This window comes from Ciona intestinalis, unplaced genomic scaffold, assembly GCF_000224145.3.
Source record: "Ciona intestinalis unplaced genomic scaffold, KH HT001129.1, whole genome shotgun sequence".
NCBI classification, from domain to species: domain Eukaryota; kingdom Metazoa; phylum Chordata; class Ascidiacea; order Phlebobranchia; family Cionidae; genus Ciona; species Ciona intestinalis.
Window position 1 is genome coordinate 12229 of NW_004191450.1, and position 25433 is coordinate 37661.

Sequence of the window (25433 nt, forward strand, 5' to 3'; positions counted from 1 at the left end):
CAAAGCCCAGATGGTAGCCTAATAATTGCGTCGCAGCTGCTTGTCACTTTATTACTTTCCTTCGAGACAGCCATGTGATTTTCGTGAGACAACCAGCAGTTTGACAGTAGCCAGCAGTTTGCAATTGATTAAAATCAAAGGACGGTTAAACATAGACAGCGAGTTTAGGGCGTTTTAAAGGCGTGTGCGTATTGTTTTTTACTAAGGAAGTAGGCTTTTCACTATTGCGTTCAGTTTAACTTTATGGATTTGTTACTAGATATATTGTAAAGCTGCCAATAGTGGATACACCTATAAATAGTATTATTCCACTTTCAAATAAGATCAACAGAATGTCGGAGACCAAAAATCCGACGAGTCAGCAAAGCGAACCTGGTACGTAAGACAACACGTGTGTTTTGTTTACTCTTGTTTTTGCTGAACAATTTTGACGTCGTTTTTCAATATATAACACAATATTAATTTATATTCCAATAAATACATCATATTTGCTTTTAAACTGCCGAATAAAAAACTTCTATACTTTTGAATATTTTAATTTATAAATAATAATATATTTTCTGTAATTTACATACACAGAAGAGTTGAAATTAAAAAGACAAGTTGGATTAGTTGGCGGCATCAGTCTTATAGTTGGGACAATTATTGGATCTGGAATTTTCATATCCCCCAAGGGAGTATTCCTCAATGCTGGTTCCGTGGGAGCTGGATTACTTGTAAGTTATGTAGTTTATTTGGGTGTCAGTGAAGAATCCTTCCCTACACTGCTAAATATAACCACTAGCCCCTGCCCTCCAAAATCATAATTCCTAACCACCAACCTCTAACCCACCAGCCTAATTTTGTTATACATTTGTTATATTCCCCATTTGTTATACAACATAAAGTGCCCCCATATTGATATAAATCCTTGCCTTATTACCTAAGGATACTAGGTGTGTAGCGTGATAAAGGTACCATTATGGGTGTGTGTGTCTTCAGGACATAAAACACACTGTTTTATCAGTGTGACAAAATCTCAACTTATATTATATAATATATATTTCGAATCAACTTTCAAATTTAAATTGACCAATCAGGTTAATAATGTGCACCAACATTTTAATCTTTGCAAATATGTTTAGATATGGTTTTTCTGCGGAGTTCTTTCAACATTTGGAGCTTTGTGCTATGCCGAACTTGGAACCATGATCCCAAAGTCTGGCGGAGAATTCCCTATCTTATTAGAAGCATTTGGTCCCATACCTGCTTATCTATTCGCTTGGACAGCTACAGTTGTTCTCAAGCCTTCATCATTGTGCCTTTTATCGCTTACTTTTGCAAAGTATGCGCTAACACCTGCTTATGGTGGGAAGTGACATTATTTTTTATCTTTAATTTAGTAAAAAATAGTAAATATGATTTATGTAGTTTTAAAAACGAAATCTATAAAATCAAAGATAAACATGACATGATGTACATTCTACAGTTTAAATTGTAAGACACAAAGAATGAAATAGGCACACATAAATATGTGTCAAGAAACAGTATGATATTTGTTACTTTTAATTTAGTTAATATACAGATGTATTTTTGATTTTTTGGTTTCGTTTACTGTGGTTTCAAAAGGGGATATGTAAAATTGAATACCATATAGGATATAGCCTTCCATAGTTTACATTTTTACAACAATGTGTGTTGGGGATAGAATTGGTATATGTATACATAACATTAATTTGCTACTCCATTATACAGAGGAAGTTGAATTTATGGTAATCAGGAAATACTGTATTACCAAAAACAATGGCTTAGTGCACTGTTTCACAGTATACTACAATATTTTGTACTATATTTACTAAAATTAACAAGTATTCTAATATCATAAAAATGTCACTTTCAGGCAACTGTGAGAGCGTCCCAGAATCCGCCACAAAACTTGTGGCCGCTTGTTTGATTCTCATAGTTGTTTTTATAAACTGTGCAAGTGTGAAGCTATCAACAAAAGTCGTCACTTTTTTCGGCATTGGAAAAATTCTAAGCTTGATTATTATAATTATTGCTGGAATCGTACGACTTGGTCAAGGTAAGGAGGCTTTGTTCCCAGGCAGTAATTTGAATTTTATGTTTTTTTTCTTAATTTACAAAAAAAAGTAAAAGTAATGTAATGTTATGTTTTCTTAATTTACAAAAAAAACCTAACATTAAATTGCAGGTTACACACAAAACTTCCAGAGTTCATTTGAAGGGACCACACCTGGTGTACGTGAAGTAACACTTGCATTCTATCAAGGTCTATGGGCTTTTGACGGTTGGAATCAACTTAACTATGTAGTAGAAGAATTAAAGGTACAAAGTACAGTTTCAGGCTAATATGTAGAAGATAGAATAGGTATGCATACAACTAAAGGTCAAAAGCACAGTTTTATCATGTATTTCCACCTTTTTAGTTTTTTAACTTTACTTTTTTTACTGATTCACTGTTTTTGTGTAAACACAATGTTTGATTTACTGTTTTTGTTGCTTTAGAGTTTAGAGTAAACTTGGCCAGTATTATGAGCTTTTGATTTTAATGTAATGATTTTTTTAAAGTATTTTTTTAATACGCTAACAAACAAATTGCGATTTACAGAATCCTTACAAGACCCTACCTCGAGCTCTTGTTGCCTCCATGTTAATTGTAACCGGTCTCTACCTCTTAACCAACGTCTCCTATCTTACTGTGATGTCATTAGATGAAATTTTGTCGTCAAATGCTGTTGCAGCTGTGAGTACAATTTGCGTCATTGCGTGATGTATATATATTAATATTGAAGCCTTAACTGTTAAAAAAAAATCTAAAAAAAATAATCACAAATAAAACATGTTAACAAAAAAAGTAAAAAAAATACTCCAAAATTACCTACCAAGCGGGTAAAAGTATAAAACAGAATGGCTGTGTTATAAGGATTGTTGTTGTCCTACCATGTGAGGACAAATAAGTTACATTCATTTATCTCAACGCTTTGGATTGCTTACAAGTACACATATGCGTTTCAGAGCTTTGGCGAAGTTGTCTTAGGTTTCATGGTTTGGATTATCCCGTTCTCAGTTGCAGCATCTGTGTTTGGAACATGTGTTGGTTCTTGCTTCACAGCTGGTAAAGTTGATTTGAGCAGCTGTGGTTTTCATTTCCAATATTGCAGTTGCTAAATTAAATTCTTTGAAATGCAGTTGACAGTCTAAACACTATACTATAGTTTGATTTTTTTCTATAGTTTACTAAATACTATAGTTTGATTTTTTTCTTTTTTGTTTGGTATGTTGTATTAGTTTATTGTACTTGTTGCATAATAATTCAAATGCTCTCTTGTTTAACTTGTTATAAATGACTGTGTCTTTTACTGTAAGCCATCTGGGAATGATAGTATTTGTTGCTTTGATGCTAATTTTTTTTAAGTCCAGAATCACAACCATCAATGCATCAAAATGATCACTTACCCTTAGATAACTATTGTCATGTTCATTAACACTTACCCTTAGATAACTATTGTCATATTCATTAACACTTGCGTGTAAATGGTGCAGGTCGTATATCGTATGCTGCCGCAAGAGAAGGACATTTCAATCAAGTTTTAGCAATGGTTCATATTAAACATTTCACCCCAGCACCTGCAGTTATTCTGAATGTAAGTTCATATTCAAATACTTGTAATATAATATAGTAGGTGAGGGAAAGATAGGACAACTTTAGCAAAAAATTCCAAATATCCTGATTGTGTTTTTAACAATTAACAATGGTCCATGGGAGCCGCTAGGACAGGGTTATATAATTTTTTGAATGTTTTTTTGTTTACTACTAAATGGGACGAAAAATAGGATAAATGGTGTCCCATCTACCCCATCCTACTATACAATAATAACTTTATTTGTCCCTTTGATTACAGTAGCGAAGATGTAGAAGTATTTTAAATGAAAAGACAGGATATAGTGACAAAACCACAGTTGTTTACAGTTACAAACATATTATTATTTAATGGGAAGAAAATAAGCGTGGTTGCTGGTCAAAATCAAGGAGATTTTTAATGCACATTTATTTTGCAGGGCACAATTGCATTGCTAATGGTGATTCCAAATGACTTTGATAGCTTGGTGAACTACTATAGTTTTGCAACATGGGCATTCTACTTCACCACTTGCATCACTGTTTTGTACTTTAGATACAAAATGCCAGATCGACCTAGACCAGTTAAGGTAAAACTCCTAATTGTTTGTTATAAGTTTTATTAAAATAAAACTACTAAAATATTTAATAAAAAGTCCTGTGTTACATTACATACATAAAATTTGCTGGTTTATTCAACATTTAAAAAAACACTGGTTTTATATTTAAATATATTTAAAAAAAGCGTTATTGAACAAATCAAATATTGCCAATGAATTGTGCATATTTCTTTTAATTGCATTGAGCCAAGGGAATAATTAAACTACAGTTTTAAACATTAAATTTTTACCAACTGGATCAATATGAATAAAATCACAACAATCCATTGTTTGACTGTATAGTTAATGCAATTAATCTTAATGTTAATTTGAATGGGCCATTAGATTCCACCTACAATGTTTTCTTTTTGATTAAGTTTTATTATAAAGTTAATGATTAATTTAATTAAGTTAATGGTTGAATGAATGTATCTAATTTGTTATCTTCTCATGGCGGGACAACTACGGTCTTTATAACATGAATGTTCTGTTTTCTATACTTCGTGCCCGTTTATGAGTTGTAATTATGTGGGTGAATATAGTGTTTTTTATGTCGGGCTGACGATTTGAACAACCTATCAGTGACCACTGGGTTGCAGCAACTGCCACTAATTGTCTTACACAAGCACAAGGACAAATCAACAGCGGTAGCAGCGCCTAGTACGCCCTTGCAGTCCGGGGTGTTGGTGGTCAAATCTGGTCTAAATCCCAGATGCTTCATAAGGACCTCACCCACAAAAAATTAAAATAGAGTACGCCCTACAATTGTTCCACGGGGCCAGGATGGTTAATTTAACTTTAATTCACATATATCTAATACACATTCACTTTATCCTTAGGTGCCATTACCCATTCCGATCATATTTTCTCTGTCTTCCTTGTGCTTAGTGCTTGCCCCAATAATAGATGACCCACAAATACAATATCTAATTGCTGTGGTTACAATCTTACTTGGACTTGTGTTTTACTTTCCATTTGTGCATTTTAAGTTGAAAAGCCAAGCAATAAGTAAGTATGTTTAAAAAACAAACTGTTTAATTGTTAAATAGAGAATTTCTAATAATTTTTTGAATGGTTTTGTTTTAAGTGTAAAGTTTTAACGAAAACCTTTTTTTTACAAAATATGAACACATTTTTACAGAAGATTTGTTTTGAATGAAAAGTTTTGATGATAATATTTTTTTTCAGGAAATTTCAACATATTTTTGCAGAAGACATTAATGGTTTCCTTACCTGAAGAAACTACCGTCTGAGATAAAAGTTTTATATTTCGGTACAAACTGTAAAAGTTTTATTAACTTTCGTTAAGAGATTGTCTAAATGGATCTCATGCTATATGATATACGTTCTAGCCAGCTTTTAAGTTACTTAATGTTGTAACGCCTAGTGTACTACAAGACATTGTGAAAAGTCTTTTGATGTTTTGAAATTGTAGTTGTGATTAGCAGTAGCACTGTATGTATTATTGTATTTTCATTTAATACTCTCTCTGTGACATTCTAAAACTGACTGAGTATTGTATTTTATATGGATCTGACCAATTCATCTAATAATATTTATGTGACATTTCATTCTAAAACCGACTTAAAATATGTGTAATGTGTTTTATATTTTGTCTGATCAAGTTTCTATCTTCCAATCTCCCAAAGCACTATCTTTACTCACTGTATTAACTGTTTAAACGCAAAATACTTCAATGTGTGGATGTTTTTCTTTGTCGATTCTTCAGCGGATTATTTTAAACTCAACTGTTATTTTTAAATGACATTGTGCTATGCGTATGTTAAAATACAATAAATAATGTGGTATCTATAACTCGTGACATAGAACTGCTAGATTGTTGATAATCGTATGCGTGTCGTTTTTCTCATCTGTTAAAATATCAAAATCATTGTTTTATTTGATAGGAAATAAAAAACTTCACAGTTGTAAATTAAGAAATATGAATAAATTAGTGATCAAGAGAAAGCTGCTTGAAATCTGATGCACTGCATTCAACCTGGGAATAAAAATTTATGAAAAACTTTCGGAATTAAGGTAAAAATGCTCGGAATTAAGGTAAAAATCCTTTATATTATATGTGTGTGAGGGGCTACAGTATGGGACACGGTATGGGGACCAGAGTTTGCCCATAACCCCAACATCATATATGCACATTCTGTTATATGTGGATGAGGTTCTCAGTGTTGCACGTCATAGGTCTTAGGATTTAGGCCAGAATTTGCCCATTGCCATTACCCCTAGTTTTTTAAACTATATAGCCTTGAATAAGTTTTACCTTTATGTCTGCTACACAGAGACTTGCAGCACGCTTTGGTTTCACTTGCACTTTATTTGAATTTTTTGATTCATTTTCTGATTGTTTTGGTTTTACGTACGCTACAGTTGTGGGCGGACAAGACGATTTTCGTTTCATTATACCGTGTTGTGTATCTGGAAAAAATGTTTGTAGTTGGTTATTCCAACCTTAAACAAGTATTTTCCGAGTTTTTGATTGTTTAGTAAATAGTTTTAATCTTTTATTATTTGAAACATCATTAAATCAATTTTGTGAAAATTATATTTCTAATATATGTTTATTCCTGCCTGTTTTATAATAAGGGATAGCTTGTGTTGTACATAGTAGTATATAGTAGGATCTGTGTTGTTTTATTACTTCTAGTTTAACCAGGGATGGCATACTCGGCTACCGACTAAACTAGTCGCCGCCTAAATTTGATTTTGCTTATTTAGTCGCTCGACTAAAATTTTAGTCGGCCGATTTTGACCGACTAACTTCTGTAATGAGTAATGCACAGAAACTTAGTCGGCCGACTAAATGTGAAAAACCACCAACCAAATTTTATTTTTTAGTCTGCCGACTAAAAAAACGCGGTAACCAATAGTTACCGCAACCGACTCGTTTAGTCGGTAGCCGAGTATACCATCCCAGGTTGGGTAACATGTCTAAGTTGAAGAAAATTATGCCAGCTAAAAGTATAAAAATGTCAAAATATTTTGTTTGTTCATTTAACAACTATTGTAGTGATCAACAATATACCATTTTTTGTTTTAGACTACTATGTGTTATGTTATAATGTAGATACAGTTGACAAAGGTAATAAAATATGCAATGAATCAGACTTACTGGTTATATCTATGGCTGATGTAAATGGAACTTTAGTTTGTGACGATAGAACTTTTTTTAGATCTCGCACCCACTCTTGTTTGGTGGTTAGTGTTGGGGCTTGCAGAGTATAAACATGTTCTCGTCCTTCTGACCATATTTCGAATTTTCGTGCATCGCTTTTTATAGTGTCAGACATCCCAGCACTTCCCATCTAATCATGTTTAATGAAAGAGAAATGTGGCAGTTTGGAAAAAGTTAAATTTCATATATTTCGAAAATTGATTTTTTGTTTTGATATCTATGTGTTTTCTGTTTATACAAATGGTACTTTTTTGTACAGCAGTTGTAATGTTAAAATGATGGTTACCTTGTTGTTTTGGTATACATATTTATGCCCTCTGTTGAAAGACTGTAAACATGTATATTCTAATTTAATAGATCATTTAAGCAATGCTTAATGTGAAAGATTGAAATAGTATTCACCTTAATTGAGTTTTTATACAAATATTGCAATCCTTTAACTTTTGCAACTGGGGATATATTTGGGTTGGTCGTCTTGCTGTGTTCATCATCTAAATTCTCAGCTGTTTGAGCTTTACAAATAAGTACCTCATCATCGTAGAGAAATAAATGACGTTGGATTAGTTTGCTGCGAATAATTCAGTTTATTTATATACCTGAGACTATACAACAAAAATATACGTAAGCAAATTAAAAAATTATGTTTTTTGACAAAAAACTGTCTTGTAACTTGTAAAGCATTTACCGAAAGTTTTATTTTTATTTGTATATACCTGAAAGGCTGAAACTATACCAAAAATAAAATAAAATAAATAAAAATTCTGTTTTTTTTTTACGAAAGACTATATTGTAAGCATTTACCTAAACCGTGGCCTTTTTAGACTCTTTACTCTTGATTTCTTATGATCAACTTGCATTGTAAACTGCCCTTGTAGATGCAACTTCCCAAGTAATGTTAGATCACCCTATAAAAGTATTGCTGTTTAATGAAAAAAGATATCTTTAATTACAATAACAAAAGTAATATTAATTAGCATGTTATAATTGTTTTATAAAATATCTTTGATTATAAAAGGCTATCAGATCAAAACATACCAATGAGATGGGAAGTAGCAGAAAACAATAGTCGTTATAACACGATAAGGATAAAAGAAATGAAGTTGTATTATTTAAAAGTGTGGCTGTTAAATAAAAGAGTTGTGTTTCCCTTACTTTGTAACCAGTGATCATAACTTGATGCATTCCATCATTAACTGATTTAAGAACTTCTAACATAGCTTGGACGGCTGCCTGGAGTTCTTTTAAGTGTGTGCTGCTGTACTTTAGCATTTGCTGTAAATGAATAAGACAAAAATAACTAGAAAATGTACACTATGCTGAAAACAATGTTTTATGAAACGAGAATATAGCCAGAACTTTTGTTTCAGCCAAATATGAAATTAAATTTACAACTCAATGAAAATGGATGTCAGATAAAGAAATTTTAAATAAAGTTTTCTAGGGCTTAAAGAACCTGTAATAAAAGTTGGTATTTCGTCACTCTTTGAACTGGCTTCAGTAGGAATGCACTTAATGATAAGCGGTGTCCCAAATTCTTCTGGCATTGTACAAAGAATGGATGTTGTTCACCCACTAGATTACGAAGATGCTCAGATTTGATGCTGTTCTGGCAATACTCGGAGTAGATCTCAAAATTTTCTTTCTGTATTTGAAAGATTTTGTAAAAAGTCTGACTTTTTTTCAAGGTTTTTGCTCCATTTATTTACCTTATCCAAGAAGCACTTTCCAACACTAGATGGACAATCCATGCATTCATCTAATAATGCAAGAAATACATTGCCATGGAAATCATATATATCTCCCATGTTGCCTAGCAACACTTTTGATTTTCCTTGTAATACAACAGGAACATCTGAGCGTTCAAGATCATCTATCGGTTGTCCGTAACCCTGAATATATCAAGTAATTAAAATTGACAACATTTTATAACCCTGAATCAAAAAACATCCCAGAATCATTGAATAAATAGCCCTGAATCATGAAAACACGAGTATTTAAAACTGGAAACTTTCACTTAAAAAGATAAAAAGAACAGCAACTATGAATATACCAAGTACTAAACACTGGCAACTTTTTAAATGGGGAGCAGCCATCAATCACAACACGACACATAGTCTTACCTCTACAATGCTTTTAAGTTCTGTGATGTATGTTCTCTCAGTTGACACCAATTCTTTCATAACATGCCTAAAAATTGATTGAACAAGTTCATGAAATAGTTATCTATGCTTGAAGTTAAACTCCCTAAAGCATCATTATGAAGCTGTCTTAAATCTGTTCTTATAATTAATTGAATGCTTAAAATAGTCATATAAACTTGCAGCTAAACAATATAGAGCATTATTATAAAGTTGTTTTACTCACTGTTGCTTCAAAAAAAGATTTTCAGATTGTTTTTCAACCTTAGGATGTTGTGTCTTACGAGTTGATGGTGGAGATGATGAGACTTGATTGTCTTCAAGTTTGGTAATCTATAAAATGTCACAGCAAGTTTGTTTTTCGTAATGTAATGTTTCATAACGATAACTCTACTGTTCATCATAATGTTAAATAGATACAGCTGTTTAATATTCTCATACACCGAACAAGCCATTAAAAGATTATTTACATTATTCCTGGTGGCAGAGCTAACAGAAGATACAGATGTTTGGTAAAGCAGTGATTATTAGATATAAAAATGAAATACATTTAGAGTTCTTACCACCAATCGTGAGTTTCTTTTTGTTCCCCTCTTATAGTTTGCCAAAAAACAAAAATAAACAGACTAGCACAAACGATCAATAATTAAAAATATTTTAAATATATTATTTTTACTGTAAAGTTTCAAATACATTATGACAGTTGTTTTCCGCAACACGAATAAAGCAAGTTACATTCATTTATTCGTAAAATATGATAATAAAATAACAAAGCGAACATACCCCATTTTGTTTATTTTCTCTGTTTACTTCTCGCTTGCTTGTTTTGGGTGAATCAGTTGTCTTTTTCGATGGTTCTACAAGTTGTATGGGTCGATCTCCATGTTTTGTTGTCACTTTTTTCAAGCTTGCTCTACGTTTCTTGTAAAGTTGAATTACTTCATCTAACCTTGATTTCACATGGGAAGATAGACCCTGAAAGATAATTGGTTTAAATAATTAAACTTAATCCTTTTTTTAAACATCTACTGCTTCTTCATGGAGAGAAACCCTTCTTAATTATTATTAAGATATTCAAAGAAAATTGAAAAGAACAACAGTGTTATCAGAAGCCATTAATGGTATCAATCTTAGACTTTGGTATATAATAATAAATCACCTCTGCTTCAGATGACCAAACTCTTCCACAAAGTTTACTGGCATCAGAATTCATAATACCAATGATTTTTTCTTTATTTTTGAACCTTGTTTCTAATTCATCAAAAGCAGACGTTGCACCATCTAATGTCAAACTTTTTTCAAGGACTTGACCAGCAAGAAAGGACATTCCATCTTCACACCACTGTCGTACCTGTTTAAGTTTTGTGTTATACAATTATACTATCAGTAATATGTCCATTACTAAATACCATTAGCCACTTAAATAAATGAATAAATCCTAGTTCATATTCACAACTCAGGAGTCTCAGAACAACTTGAGATTTTATAAAGGTTTCCTATTTTTTATAACTTATGTACTTTTACGAGCTATTACGACTTTTGTTTATGTTGGTTTTAGGGAATGTATTAAGGTGTTTTATACATCGATTTAACTTTCAGCTTATGCTTATCTATTTCAATTCTTTTAATCAATTGATGAAATTTATGTCACAAACCTCGTTGATTTGGGTGAGAAAAGTTTGGTAGGATTTCACCGAATCCTGAAGTCTTGAAACTTCTTCATTAATTATTGAAGACAAGTTGCTAAGCTCATCTGTCTTAGGTTGGATACAGTCTACTGCATAATGGCCGACTGTAACCAGATCTGAACCACTTCTTTGCACATTTTCACAAAGTGTTAGACATTCCTTTGAAACAAAACATAACATAAAAATTCAAGATGCAAAATAACACACTGAAAAAAGTTGTTTTCAAATACGTTTCCACGTACTTTACTTTGTTGTTCAAGTCCAGTGAGATCACTTATAAGACTTTCCATCCACAGGGCTGTGATTCCAACACTTGAGTATTTCATCTCAATCTGTTTCTGAATTGATTCCAGCTTGGAACATACTTCTCTATAATCCTAAAAAAAATTATTATTAAATGTTGTGATTCATTAATAAAGACACCGATGAAAAAAATTGTTGCAATTTTTCTAAGAATGCTCCTATCTTGATTGGCCACTTGAGTTATTATAAAAATATTAATTACTCCTTGAGTGTTCAATTCGTTTTTTTTTTGGTACAAATCAATTATTGGACCATTTACATGCAGATGCTTCTTTTCCTTATTATATCTTGAACAAAAAGATATATTTTAAAACATAACATAAACACCATTCTACCTCTTCAAAGAGCCGTAGTTCTAAACATTGTTTCATCTTCTCCTTGTATTTCAACCAGAAGTTCTCAAATGTAAGATTTGTCTCAGAGATGAGTGTTGCATAACTGGAAAAAGTCAATGAATAAAAAATGTAACTTGTTTGGTTCTTGCATGGCCGGAAGACGTCATTAAGCATATGTGTTTTGTTTCATACACCTCATGCCAGCTTACCAGTTATCAAGTATGTAACTTTGTGGGTGAGTGGCCGGAAAAAGACAGTTGTTATAACACAAGCGTTCTGTTTCATACACCACATGCCAGCTTTACCCAGTATGTATCTTTGTAGTTGTATATAATCCCAAACAAGATGAGGTTCTGTGGGAATAACTTACCATTCCATGAGGTCGGACTCTACTGCATTTACATCGTTGATGTTTAAGTTTGAGATTTTATCCCTTAGTGATTTTGCTTCTCTCTCCAAACTAAGAATTTCCTCCTGTATGGTTTATATAGTGTTTGTATATATTGATATTGGAGTAATGGGCCAGTTGTGGTCTAAATTGTAAGACCCATGGCGTGCTATGCTATGGGACCAGACCCACATAGAATAGAATGGGTAGACTTGGAGTTTTCTACTATTTTACAACTGTGCAGACAATCAACAACACATTTAACATACAACATTCAATATTAAACATTATTTGTCGAAATCAAGAAAGTTATTTTGTAAGGAAATCTTACTTTATGTGTGTTGGTTTTTATCTGTTGAAAGTTTATAAGCACAGCTGCTGACTTGGAATCGTTTGGTAATTCACTTTCAGCCAGAACACTTCCATAATCTTCAAGTGATGTAATAATGGTAGTTGCTTTTGTAGCAAAAGTTTCAACAAGCTGAAAATAACGGGCATGTTATCAATTACCGCATACACAATTTTTGTTCTTAAGTTATATTTGATGCTACTTATAAAAAGTACATTGGGGGAAAAATATGGGTCCCATATTCTTACTAAAACTATTTACAAAAAAGTTTAACCTTTGTTTTTTATTTTACATGTGATTTAATTATTCTCATTTAATATGTGCAGTTTAAATTCAATCTCTAAGGTATACTTGACTTAACCATTCTGTTGTTAATCCACATTGAATGATCATAACCAAAGGTGCCTTGAAAATCCTTAGTTAAATCAGAAGGATGGATTCGCTGATGTAACTCATCCAAATGTGTCAACATTTCAACCTAAATGAGTATAATTTATTTACATAACGGAAATGATTGAAAAGAAAAGCAATTTTGATTGTAAAAACAAATTAAATGTAATTGATTTACCAAAATCAATTTAAAGGAAAATAGAACAACATAAATTATTTATGTAAATGTTGAATCAGTTGGGTCTTTTAATTAGAGGAACCAAAACAACTGTAAAGTTTGATGAAAAATTGATCATCAGAATTTGATTGAAAGCACACGTACCGGTACCTTCATTGAAAAATCATCTTTTTGCCATCGAAACCCAATATTAGAGATAGCGCCTTGGAAGAAACCTTGTGGTCGTAAAACAAACACGAATCTAATGTTGCCAGGAAAATGTTCCTATAAAATATGTGGAATGAGTAAAACTCTTCAAAAGACGAGTAAACAAGCCAACACAATCCAAAGCATTAGAATATTAGATCATTGCCAACTGTATTATACTATATAGTAGTCTGGGGTAAGATGGGATATGCTAGCATCTTAATCAAACATTTCCTGATCGAAAAATTACAACCCTCTTTTAGAGTCGCAAGGCTACAATTATGTAGTTCTGTAAATATTCATGGTTTACTACCAAATGTTACGAAAAAAGAGAATGAAAAGTGTACTATCTTGCCCTACTCAACTATTTCATAGTACTGTAGGTCAGGTTCTGTTTTGTAAAGACGTTTGAAATTTGACAATTCCGATTTTCGCTGACCTTTGTATTCGCATCGTTCCAATCGCATTAAACGTTTTGTTTTCACTAAAAGTGTAATTAAGTAATTTGTAATTACCGCGAGTCGTATAAGCGTTCCTCTGAGTGAAGACCACTTATCCCTCCTCCTGTCCAAAACAATAACAAATCCAAGATCGGCAACAGACGCTCTGAAACATTAAACAATTAATAATAACGACGCGATGAAATGATTACCTGTATATAGAAGTATATACGCCATGTACATTATATATCCTACGAAGTAGGGTTTAATAACTTTAATCACTTCGTGTTGTGTTAATTGCCCTTTGGGAACAAGTTGCATAAAAAAATACGTTTAAATTTACCACAAGGGTAATACCCTACGTTGAACTATAACTTTGTCTTGTCCATATAAAACCATCGATTTTACTGCTTTACAATATTTTTTCATTTATCTCAACCCACTGTTGTTATGGCGGGCTTAGATAAATAGCAATACAAACATACTCAGTAGACCTGTCGTAAAACCAACATTCTGTGAATTGCTATGATAACAGAAACCTTTAAGCACTCTGGGATAAATGTTTTACATTCTTTGCATAACTTTCACGTTTTGGGGTCAATGCCAAAATGACAACTGTATAAAGATATAGTAGGGTGGGGGAAGACGGGATACCTCTAGCACATAATACCTAAACAACGCTCTACTGGAGACGTGAGGACACGGTTTTATAATTATTTAAACGTTCTTTGTTTACTATCAAATGGAACAAGAAAATAGAATGAAAGGGTGTCCCATCTTCCCCAACCTACCATATGGGTAAAACACATGCAACGACTAAAACATATGAACCTGCATACCTCGTTGTTTGTGTTAAGTAGAGTAATGTGTTCTTAAAATCTTCGTCCGGAATTTCATGTAGACTTGGGTAGTGTGGGAAGCAAATAACAGGGCAACCGGATTCGTCTTTCCCTCCGTGTATATAAACGTAGCATCGCTGTAACTGGTGACGTAAATTCGCAGCAGTCAATGTACAAGGGTATCCATCACTATTGGAAAACGTCGCCGAATCTATAGAAAAAATAGCATTATTTTTGTAATGTTCCGTATATATTGTTTTGATTTTTTGTTGTTTTTCCTCCAATCCTATTAAAAGCGACGTACATATTTTGTTAAAAGCTGTATAAATTAAAAGAAAGAGGCGTTCTCACCAATAATAATAACTTTACAGTAATACAAGCCAAATAGAATTGTATTTTTAATTAAACAATGCAATGATACGACTGTTCTAATCTTTCGAAGAGACACATAAAAGTGTTTTCTATTATTCAGTGTGTACCAATTAATTAAAGTAATACGCGTGCAGTTTCCGTATTTTATTTTCCGATTGATTTGTTATTGTCGCTAGTTTCCTATATTGATTTGAAATCTGCACTAAAGGGGTGACGTCATTCAGTTATAGCAGTCAAACGCGGCCGATGTAAAATTTCGGAAATATTCGTGAACGGTCCAGGGCGATGTATTAAATTGTGTCTCAAAGGACTCCAAATTAATCATACGATTACATAGAAGGCACATATGCGATATTTGATATTAGGAGAATAGGATTATGAGATTTCTATTTGATCGCGCAACTCTATATTATTAATTCTGATTTCATTTATACCTGAGCGTTTTAGCAGTAAGTTGTTAACCTGGAATAAAACCGTTTTACAGTGTTACCCATCGTGTATATGACGTCGTATATATTTACACCCATAAAACCATATGGCGAAATCAGGTATCATAGTAAACAAGCGAATCAAAACAGTTAATTTTGTTAGGTGAAAGTTGATTAGCAATCAACTTGATTTACAAACGTGTACCCTTTCTGGCGTTCGATCCTAATTTCCCATGTTTTCTGACGTCTGAACAAGCGGTTATGAAGTCATAATAGCTTCTCATTTCATCAGGAAATATGACCGAACTCTCGCTGGGATTATATGACTCGTGTCTTTTGGAATTCCCACTTTCTTTGTCCACGTCATCAATCGTTTCCCAGGATACGAAATTCCGCTCGAAAAATCCCAACTCTGTAGACGCGACGTCACTGAACGACCGAAGACGCCATTCCGCGTTTTCCAGTGACGGCATATTATCAGGAACAGTGATATTCCGAGAAATTGTTGATATTTTTGATAACGTCTTCGTCTGAGAACACTGCAACGAAAATCCGAGCTCTACGTCATCAAGAGAAATTGCTGAATCGGTGACGTCACGGGTGATTTCCCCATTTCGTGAACTTGTATCACTGTCCTCACTGACGTCATCGCTTAATGTTTCTGACCAAGTACTACCCACGTGACCACGGTTACGCTCCATTGAGCAACAGCCAGTGGAATTAACTCTTCTCAAAACATCGATTTTGTTTGACGAAATGTCTGGTTCGTTCTCAGAATAAGCCCTTCTTAAAATTAAACTTTGTCCTTTGCCTTTCGTCTCGATTGACGCAAGTTGTTTGTTCAGTAATTCTCTCTTCCAGGACAAGTTCATTTCTAAGCATTTCTATGATTATACCAACCCCATCTTGGGCCTACTCCAAGCTATACATCAAAGGATTTTTTATAAGCACAATGTATTTAGGTACATACGAACTTCTATCTTAATCCGAATACGTTAGACTGTTTTGTGACGCGTATCTTCTCTTCGTCGAAAACTACAAACAAAAAACTGTATATTGGCCCTGATGCCCGTTAACTTTTACGAGCACATAAATACAGACAGGTCGATATATGCAAAACACAATATAACGGCTAAAGTGAACAGTCGTATACGCCTACAGCGTTACTAAATGTATTTATTACACTGTTGAAAGGTGAATTATGTAGATAGACTTATCTAAATACTCACATAAGACCTCGAGGTGTGAGTCAACACGACTCCGTGACCCTGACTATGCTTACCTACGTCAAAGTTTCTCCTAAATTAATATTTGCGTAACATTGTATAATAACGAAGTCTAATGTGAATGATAGACGACAAAGAATTAGAATTGAGCCCCCAGCTGGCCGTTTAGCCTCAAAGGGACAACTGTGTTTATTGAAACTTGCACTTTACGCTAATTAAATGACCTCAAATACCTTTAATACCTTCTACACCAGTATTTAATTTGTTATTCATGACTCTTGTTTTGTGCTGTTGTAAATTTTAACACTGTGGTTTTCTACTAGTCACACTACAGTCTACCACGCGTGTAAAGCATTTTGTGCGCTTGAAATTATAAAGCGCACTTACAGACGTATGTGTTTATTCTAGCCTGCTGTCTATACAAGTATATACACGAGGTAGTGTATAATTAATGTAGAACCTATACTACCACGCTGTAAAGAGCTTACGAAACTAAATTAACCCACATCCATAAACCGCACTTACATACTAAGGTGTCATAAAACTGTAGTGTGGATTTTAGCGTTCTCATACACTCCTATTTAACCTTTTATTCAGCCAATTACCTTTTAAATCGAGTTCCTAAAACAGGTTAACAACGCTCAAGAGCGTCCAAGGAATACACACTCGTTAAATGAACTCTTTCACGTTGAAAACAACTCGTATATAGCGCACATGAAAATTTCAAGTGGTTGTGTAGTTGTTGAACCGTGTCAATTTTATTGATTTCTACAAATTTTAGCATATGGCGTTCCCAATATAATCTGAACTAAATGTCTCTGAGTGACTTGGCGCAGAGAATTTAATACAATTTTATAGTTCATGGGACATTGCTTTAATACCCGTGACTATTGGCCAATTGACTGTCCACCAACAGGGAACGCTTATAATATACACAGGAGCGTTCTTCTTTATACCAGAAAGACAAGAGGAAACCGCAATATACACATTACGTACTAATGGACCATGTTGCGCCTATACACATTAAACTGTAGCATAACTTAAACTGTAAGCTTAATTTATAATTAAATCGCTGATTTTCAAATCCACGGTATATATATATTCTGCAGCTAATCATAAACAAAATGATTTCAACATATTTTATATGTGTCTGTCTCAAATCTGTGTAATTGCAGCTAAATGAATCGTGCACGTCTCACCAATTTGCATCTCTGTTAAACCGAACTGAACCAACTATGTTAGCTGGCCACTCTAAATCATAAGTGATCATCAATCGTTATAATTCGGACAGTAAATTATAATAACCTAAACAACCCAGAGGCCATTACAATTGCGTGTAAATAATGTAGTGACGACCAAATCCGATTTCGCTAATGAAATAATCCTGCTGTCACGTGACCGGCACGTGCAGGTCCTGAACCTCGGTTCTAATCTTATAGTGGGATAGGGAAATATTGGACACCTTTAGCACATAATATATAAATATCCTGATCTTGTTTTAAACAATTACCAGCAGCCTATAGGATTCGTGAGGATGCGGTTTTATAATTATTTGAATGTATTTACTGACTAACAAATGGGACGAGAAAATAGAAAGGTGTCCCATCTTCCCCCACCTCATTATATAATAACTAGTTACTTTGTAATCTTGAAAACGGTTGGGCTTGTTACAGAATTCGCATTCAAATCCTGTTTGCACGGGTTATATATACGCTAAGAGCAAATAAACGGACATTAGCGTGTGTGCTAAACGCATCATAGGGTGTTTGCGATTAGGGGGTGTTGCTTATTAAACTTTGTTTTTCTATGGCCTTATAGTATGTATAGTTAACTGGTATTAATTGCCCTATAACGTAATTTAGATTGACCTAGGTTTGGTTTCGATTAAGATTTAACACCCGAACAAAATACTCATACGGTCTCCACTGATCATAACTGACTGCCGAAATGGTTTTATCTTTTATAAACCGCGGTAAACCATTTCCTGAATGCGCTGTACCACAGAATGCAATGTGGGCTTGGTTAAAACAAGATCGATATACAAAAACAGTTGACTCACCGAATTTTCTTCTCACTGCTTTTAGCGTCTTCCACATTTCTTCGTTAGTTTCGTCTTGCCAACTGTCACTCACTCTAATAGACTATAAAGATATATTGCTTTAATTTAATGATAACTTCTGTATTTGTATTCCGGTAATACGATAGTATAGTAGGGTGGGAAAAGATGGGTCACTTTTTGATGGTAAGCGAAGAACATTCAAAGAATTATAAAACCGTATCCTCACGACTCCCATAGACCGTTGTTATTTATTTAAAACACGGGATATTTGAATATTATACCCCTATGTGTGTCCCGTTTCACCCCACATGAACGACAAATATGCTGAAACAAAACGAACGTAAAAAACTACTCATTTGCTCTAAATAAAAATAACATCCACAATGTCATTGTAATAATCCAAACTAACATACAGGAACGCCATGCAACAGTTTTAAATTTAAAAACTGACTGCAAATATTAGGCTACGTGTTTTCGGTCACAGATTACAATTACTTGGTTCCACTTATTATTTCAGGCATGTTATGTTCTTTTTATGTTCTCTCTATAATACGCATTAATTTAATATACGAACCGGTTTCATTTTCGAATCTTCAATCCTTTCCATTGTAGAGTAGTCCAAATATAATGTGCATACGCTGTCTGAATCCACCATGCATATAGAGGTGGTCCTGTAACGATCTGCACTGAATTATTGATCAGCAGATGCCCCGTAGAAGGCATAGGGCGTTCAATGGGAAAGTCAGACGCAAATTAAAGAGTACGGCGCGACATAAGAATAGAATTGCTAAAGTCTAAATTATAAAATCGATTTAAACACGGGTACGAGTTGAATGAATGTAATTTACCTTCAGTTTGCTTTCAATACGCAATGTTAGTGTGTATAAAGTAAACTGTCTAAATAAAATAATGCCTATGAGATACCCAGGTTATCCTGTACGTAATTTATGCTCATGACGAACAAAATTGTGTCCTTAAGAGGCATGAAACGCGTATTAAATGATGTAAAAATGTTTGTGATTCAGATAAAATGCGACGGACTTTTAAAATAACGTGAAAAATGTTATAATTTTTAGTGAGGTACTTCGTTCTTTAATTACTTGTAGTTCTGTAATTTCTAAGTTTATTTTTAAACAGGGTGATAAGAAATCTTCATCAAAAATGAGAAATGGGGAACCAACGTCATTATTAAGCAATCACTCTACCCTACGATGATAAGAAAGACAGCTACTTCGAACTTAGACAAACATTTCTCAGTAATAAAAGGTAGACCATTGACAACCCAAGGTACACCCAGCTATATTTAATATGAATGATAGGCAATACGGTAACAATTTACACAGTTTTAAGTGCACTTTTCAATTGCTTTTTTACATGTAGTAGAGTGGGGTAAGATGGTCCATATTTTCATCCTTTTTATCGTCCCATTTGTGCTAATGGTATCCCATAGTATATCGTATAGTAATATGAGCAGAAAAAGTATAAAGGAATACTAGAAAGGTAAATATAAAGTAATACCTGTAGATTCTGTATATAACACCCATGTTTATACATACTTATAGGTGATAGGGTAAACCATTTTCTCTTAAATAGTGATTAAAAAACTTCAGGGTAAAAATGGAGATTCTTCATGGTGTGCTCTATTGCGCCACCATGCGGTGAATACTGAAGAATTAAAAAATCCAATAAGAAAAAGAATAAAAATATAAGAAATCATGAGAAGAAAAAATTGATGGCGAGCGAAAAATCCTCTCCTCTCAGTTGGTGTGACAGTTTTACCAGATAATACGTTGGAGATGAGCTTTTTATCAGCTTTAGGTGCAAAGAGAGCTATGTATTTTACTCGGACCAGTTCGTCGTTTCGGACTACAAAGTATTTATCCGGGATTTGTCCTCCTTCACTACCCTTGATGTAGGAGCGATGTTTGGAAGACTTTTGGGAAGAACAAGGATCAGAAGAGCGATTCCGGAGGTTGGAGTCCTTGGAGTCCTCCTTTACCGCTTCCACAGAGCATTTTACATCCGGATGGTTGACCAACTCACAAAGAGCAACACAACTTATTGAGTCGCCAAAGAAGCTGTTAGACCAAGCTGTGCCTGTTGGACTAAATGGTGCGGATACTTTGAAGCTACTGGAGAGGTAGATACCTTCTCCAAAGAGTGTAACCTAGAATGCAAATATGATCATTTTTATCAGACATATCTTGGGTTTACTACAGTAATTTTTAAATATAGCCAATCTGAAAAAAATTCAAATTGCTCTACTCTGTATAAACAGCAAAGTATAGGTTAGTGATATTTTGTTAAGAGTAGATATATTTTTAACTTAGCACTGCTGTTTACAAAACCTTTGTAGCAATAGTATCTATCTTATTATATGGCATTTGAATTCCCCCCCGAGTTGCATCTTAACCCAAAATGAACTCTCTTTCAGTCCTTTTATAATAACTTACCTTGTTCAAGTTATTTCGCAACCCGTTATGCAATATTGAATGAAAGTTTTCCACCCTACTTCCATGGTAAGCGTACATTAAAGAATGTTCTTCTGCAAGTTGCTGAAACTTCTCACTTTTCTTGTCGTTATAAACAACTTTGAAAAGATAGTCTGGAGCGTGGGGTGGATCAATGTCTGCTGTCAATTCGGTGAACTTTTGGAACTGTAAATAAAGGAAAGATTTTATTTTGTCTCCTCGAACTAATGGAAGTTGAAAGCAAAAAAATTTGGAATTCACATGAGTTATTATAACAAGATAAAAAAGAAGTAAAATGTATTTAATTAAATGGGTGACAATTACACAACTCCAATGCTTCAGGGTTATGCGAAGAAGGGTTTAGAAAACAGGATCTAAATTTCCTGTTTGTATAAATTGATCAGTTACTTATTTGGCAGAATCACCCCTCAATCAAGTAGCATGATTTCTTTAACAATTGTATTAATTGTTTAGTGTTACCACCCCCTAACAGACATAAAGAGATTAACTTTGAAAGTATATTACAGATACATGCATTGATGCATATATAGGAACCTGCTATGTTTTTTACCTCTTTATTATCAGCAAGTGTGAGATGAAACGTCTTTGGGTTGATGACCCACTTTAATAATCGGATGGACTTTGGATTAATATGATCTGTATTGTTCCATTGTATCTTGTGCAAAGCAGGTAATTTGGTTGCTGTCTTTATCTGAGAAGAAAAGGGGATTAAAACGTTGTGAAAATAGAAAGAGGTAGTTTTTAAATATTTACCAAATCATCAAACGCTTTTTCTTGATCTTCATTTACAAAGAAAGGTGGAAACGGTCTTAACAAACTGTCTCTTTTATAGTTAAGTGCAGCAGAAACACATAAACTATACAGAAAGTCACAAGACACAATGTCCATATTTCTAACACCTGGATCAAAGAAATCATGAATTGGTACTAAATTAAACGAGTTTCGACACAAAAACGATTTTTAAATGAGGTTTTTAAATTAATGGTAACACCAACTGGCAACTATATTAAAATACAATGAAATTTTCCTACAATAAAAATCCACACAAATTAAAATCTAAATCATTGAATAAACAAATAATAGATATGCCATACTACAGCAGATTATTCAAACTAATGACTGCTAACCAAACAAATGATTTTAGAATAAAAACAGATATATATGTGAAAATCCTTACTGAGTAAATTAAGTACAATTATTCACATAATCTCTAAATTTTTATACAGACTTCTACTGCATAGTGCTGTTATACCACTGTATGTGATATAATATCACATTGATGTACAGTGGTTATAAGTATTAACACTGTATAATGTACAATTTATCTAAACATTAATTAAAAACTGATATACTGTTAAATTCACCACTCTTATGAAAAGGGTGTAAAATTACGTAGGGCAATGATATAATTGAACATCGTTGTGCTGTGAATTAAACATTTAATTCTGATGTTTTCGTTGCAAGAATTTATCATCAGTGACATTACAAAGTTGCTTATATTGATCAGCAGACACCAAATACTTTGACATGGCAGCCTTGAATTCATTTAACGGACACATCACATCACTACAACCAGGCAGGGCTTGATCCTTATTCTGGTACAGTATTTTTACATAATGACTCTTATCAGTAGTTGATTCATACAGTTCAAATGTGATGTTAGCACCATATGGCGGCCATTTTGAATCATTTATATTCAGAGTATGGAGCAGGGGTATGAGAGTTGTGTCATGGCCAGAAAACAGCATTAACTTATGCTTTTCTTCTCCCTTTATTTTTGCATCCATGTTTTCCAGCAGTTTGACAAGTAAAGGACCAGATGCAAGTTTAAGACTTATGTCTCTGGAATTAATAAACACATTGTTACGGTTGGAGTAAAATATTTTAAATTCACTGTGAAGATGCCATGAATTGATTGTCATACTTTTTTCGCATAAAATAGATAAACAAATGTCTTATCTGCAGACTGGTGCAGTTATAACTTTTAAGTTTTTAAAATTTGCCACGCCCACAAACTTAGAGTTTAGGTTTTTGTATAACTTGTATGCTGCAGTCTTTATGAGTGAATTTGTAAATTAAATGATCCATGCTTGAAACTGCCTCCAAGTAATGTCAATTTGTCTATGGTAAACACAAGTCTTTAATATATACAAATGCATACAGCTGAAAGCAGTTTTAGGGATAATTCATTTAATTACAAAGTCGGAGGGTGTAGCAAATGTAAAAGTCCTAGCTGTCTGAACTGCTACCAATCTAAAAATCATAATGACTCTTGGCACACCTTGATTCCCCATGGCCAGCAAACACATAATCCATGATTCGAACAGAAACTTCATCCAAATGTTCAAGTACATCAGGTACATTAAACTCGGGAGGAAGCATGTTATGGAACTTGTGTACAAACAAACAGTCGCGTAATGTGACCAAGTGTACGTTGTATTCCAGTGATATATTTAATCTACGCTGTATGTCTTCTCTCTGAAAATGGGAAATATGTGAATAAATTTAAATGGAAATTGGTTATAGGTCTATACCATTTCGGCACTATCTCATTACCAGGAAAAATGTTTTAATGTATTTTTGTAATGTAATCAGGTTTTAAAGTCCTAACTACATAGTGACTACATTTGTCCAGTTATTTACAATTTAAACAAAAAATTGCCATTAATACTTACAATTTCTTTAAATCCTTTGATTAAATCTGGATTTTTCCACACCCATCTGTTCAACTGAACAATGTAGTTACAAACTTGAAAGTTGGGATATAAGATCTCAGATTTGGATGCGGCAACGTGAATTGGGAAAGCTGTTTGCTGCTCAGGAAACAGACCTAAGAAAAATTGGTCATAACATATGGTTACTTCATCACTTGTTAGTCTAAAGTAGTGTATAGTATTAATAACCTTTTTTTTTAATTTTATGACATGGGTGTTAAATATCATATCTAAAAATTAACATACGAGTATCCTTCACCTAATACCACTTTTCCTCATATTACATTACTTAAAGAGAAAAAGCCAATGACTATAGTAAAAATAGTACATATTTATTTATTTTGATAGTGTACTGTTGTGTAAAAAACAAATTTTACCAGCAAGAACGCATCTCACAGAATCAACAGTCCTTTGTATCGCAGTTGATCTTGCATATACATCAGATTCATCTTCAATAAACTTTACATTTGACATATAACGTGCTTGCAACTGCTGACCAAGTTGATAGAGTTGTTCAGCTCCTACTCCTGTTAGTAAGCCATGGTTATCTGTACCATAGTTACCAATGGTGAGCTTCAATTTAACTGTTTCTTCATCTAAACCAACTGTTTGGTATGGAATTATAGTGTGTTTTGGATGCTTCATTTGTTCCTCTGTGTATTCAATCTTTGGCAAATATTCGGGGGATAATAATGGAGTCCGTGCACCATGACGAAAAACAACTTGAACCAACTTAAGTCGAAATTTCTCATCTGCCTGTTTAAGGCATTGGACTTGACCATTAATTGAATTTTTCTTCCAATACATATAACTGTGAAATGCAACAGTAGCAGAACTGAACGCAAAAATTTGCTTTGACAACGCCATTTGCATTGCCTTTGTGAATAGTACCTATTTATCCTGCTATAACTTAAATGTCATATATCTTTGGCACTAGTGAAGAAGACTCGGTACATAGCACTAGCAGATTAGGGTATTGGAAAGTTGGAGGTTGGTGGTTCGAAAATAAGGTAGGGAAGGATTCTTCATGGTGCTAGTGAAGAATCTTCACCCCCACCTTATTTACTAAACACTAACCCCTAGGTTAGGTGTTGATGGTTAGGGGGTTAGGTGTTGATGGTTAGGGGGTTAGTGGTTAGCAAATAGGGTGGGGGAAGACTCTTCACTAGCACCTTCTTCACTATATCTTCAAATATTTATAACTTAAATAATATTCGTTACATATTTAGGATATACAGACTGAACAGGAACAGACACTTTCACTTACATTGTCCACAATTATACATTTGTTACTCGTTGATGTCTGTTATACTCTTGTAAAACTGTAAAATCAGTGATAAATTTGCCATGAATAACTTAATACTAAATGTTTATAATCAATCAACGTTTGATTATCTACCTATTAACAAAATAGCGAAACCACGAACCGTGATTGAGATTTGTCTGACGTTTCACATTTTCCCCGAAGCTAAAAAAGTACCGAAATTGAAAACAGATCTC

At 33.6% G+C, this 25433-nt stretch overlaps 4 protein-coding genes across 7 annotated transcripts; 1 reads left to right on the forward strand and 3 right to left on the reverse strand.

Annotated features, from left to right (window-relative positions):
- The first annotated feature begins 168 nt into the window (after positions 1 to 168).
- On the forward strand, positions 169 to 6030 carry LOC100183716 (b(0,+)-type amino acid transporter 1-like). Its single transcript, XM_026840124.1, has 11 exons — positions 169 to 375; positions 580 to 716; positions 1125 to 1347; positions 1880 to 2062; positions 2192 to 2325; positions 2609 to 2743; positions 3016 to 3115; positions 3544 to 3644; positions 4060 to 4209; positions 5058 to 5226; positions 5407 to 6030. Exons 1-11 carry the CDS (start codon positions 333 to 335, stop codon positions 5469 to 5471), a joined length of 1440 nt encoding a protein of 479 aa, XP_026695925.1. The 5' UTR covers positions 169 to 332; the 3' UTR covers positions 5472 to 6030.
- A 73-nt stretch (positions 6031 to 6103) lies between these two features.
- Positions 6104 to 19527, reverse strand: LOC100176688 (guanine nucleotide exchange factor DBS-like). 4 transcript variants are annotated; one of them, XM_018817118.2, is made up of 24 exons: positions 19302 to 19527; positions 18728 to 18809; positions 14643 to 14853; positions 13879 to 13969; positions 13322 to 13441; positions 12971 to 13087; positions 12592 to 12741; positions 12243 to 12346; positions 11873 to 11975; positions 11477 to 11611; positions 11202 to 11393; positions 10706 to 10897; positions 10330 to 10521; positions 10110 to 10139; positions 9773 to 9879; positions 9529 to 9595; positions 9115 to 9297; positions 8862 to 9050; positions 8561 to 8680; positions 8210 to 8313; positions 7811 to 7976; positions 7346 to 7538; positions 6497 to 6651; positions 6104 to 6217 (listed from the first exon to the last, which is right to left on the reverse strand). In XM_018817118.2, the coding sequence occupies exons 1-24, from the start codon at positions 19380 to 19382 to the stop codon at positions 6170 to 6172; spliced, it is 3132 nt and encodes a 1043-aa protein (XP_018672663.1). In that variant the 5' UTR covers positions 19383 to 19527; the 3' UTR covers positions 6104 to 6169. The 4 variants fall into 4 exon arrangements, with proteins under 4 accessions (XP_018672663.1, XP_018672661.1, XP_018672660.1 ...); XM_018817116.2 differs by lacking the exons at positions 18728 to 18809; positions 19302 to 19527 and adding an exon at positions 15648 to 17076 and having other exon boundaries at positions 13328 to 13441; XM_018817115.2 differs by lacking the exons at positions 18728 to 18809; positions 19302 to 19527 and adding an exon at positions 15648 to 17076.
- A 483-nt stretch (positions 19528 to 20010) lies between these two features.
- Positions 20011 to 22128, reverse strand: LOC100186901 (mono [ADP-ribose] polymerase PARP16). The gene is made up of 4 exons (XM_002128200.4): positions 21973 to 22128; positions 21770 to 21910; positions 21181 to 21384; positions 20011 to 20894 (listed from the first exon to the last, which is right to left on the reverse strand). Exons 1-4 carry the CDS (start codon positions 22105 to 22107, stop codon positions 20334 to 20336), a joined length of 1041 nt encoding a protein of 346 aa, XP_002128236.1. The 5' UTR covers positions 22108 to 22128; the 3' UTR covers positions 20011 to 20333.
- On the reverse strand, positions 22119 to 24904 carry LOC100184506 (lysophosphatidic acid phosphatase type 6-like). Its single transcript, XM_002122398.5, has 4 exons — positions 24311 to 24904; positions 23895 to 24049; positions 23501 to 23697; positions 22119 to 23061 (listed from the first exon to the last, which is right to left on the reverse strand). The coding sequence occupies exons 1-4, from the start codon at positions 24804 to 24806 to the stop codon at positions 22659 to 22661; spliced, it is 1251 nt and encodes a 416-aa protein (XP_002122434.1). The 5' UTR covers positions 24807 to 24904; the 3' UTR covers positions 22119 to 22658.
- Positions 24905 to 25433: the final 529 nt, after the last annotated feature.

Bases quoted from the DNA above. Each gene is read 5' to 3' on its own strand.
- LOC100184506 (XM_002122398.5), bottom strand. From the start codon at position 24,806: ATGCAAATGGCGTTGTCAAAGCAAATTTTTGCGTTCAGTTCTGCTACT. The intron at 23,698-23,894 runs GTAAGTATTAAT...TCCCATTTTCAG, and splicing joins TCAAAGGATTTAAAGAAATT to AGAGAAGACATACAGCGTAG. The intron at 23,062-23,500 runs GTGTGCCAAGAG...TATTAATTCCAG, and splicing joins GCTGGCCATGGGGAATCAAG to AGACATAAGTCTTAAACTTG.
- LOC100176688 (XM_018817115.2), bottom strand. From the start codon at position 16,314: ATGAACTTGTCCTGGAAGAGAGAATTACTGAACAAACAACTTGCGTCA. The intron at 8,314-8,560 runs GTAAGGGAAACA...ATACTTTTATAG, and splicing joins TTATGATCACTGGTTACAAA to GGTGATCTAACATTACTTGG. The intron at 7,539-7,810 runs GTGAATACTATT...AAACATGATTAG, and splicing joins TGTATAAAAACTCAATTAAG to ATGGGAAGTGCTGGGATGTC.
- LOC100186901 (XM_002128200.4), bottom strand. From the start codon at position 22,107: ATGGACATTGTGTCTTGTGACTTTCTGTATAGTTTATGTGTTTCTGCT. The intron at 21,911-21,972 runs GTAAATATTTAA...TTTTCTTCTCAG, and splicing joins AAAAAGCGTTTGATGATTTG to ATAAAGACAGCAACCAAATT. The intron at 20,895-21,180 runs GTAAGTTATTAT...TTTGCATTCTAG, and splicing joins TGCGAAATAACTTGAACAAG to GTTACACTCTTTGGAGAAGG.
- LOC100183716 (XM_026840124.1), top strand. From the start codon at position 333: ATGTCGGAGACCAAAAATCCGACGAGTCAGCAAAGCGAACCTG. The intron at 376-579 runs GTACGTAAGACA...TTACATACACAG, and splicing joins GAGTCAGCAAAGCGAACCTG to AAGAGTTGAAATTAAAAAGA. The intron at 717-1,124 runs GTAAGTTATGTA...AAATATGTTTAG, and splicing joins CCGTGGGAGCTGGATTACTT to ATATGGTTTTTCTGCGGAGT.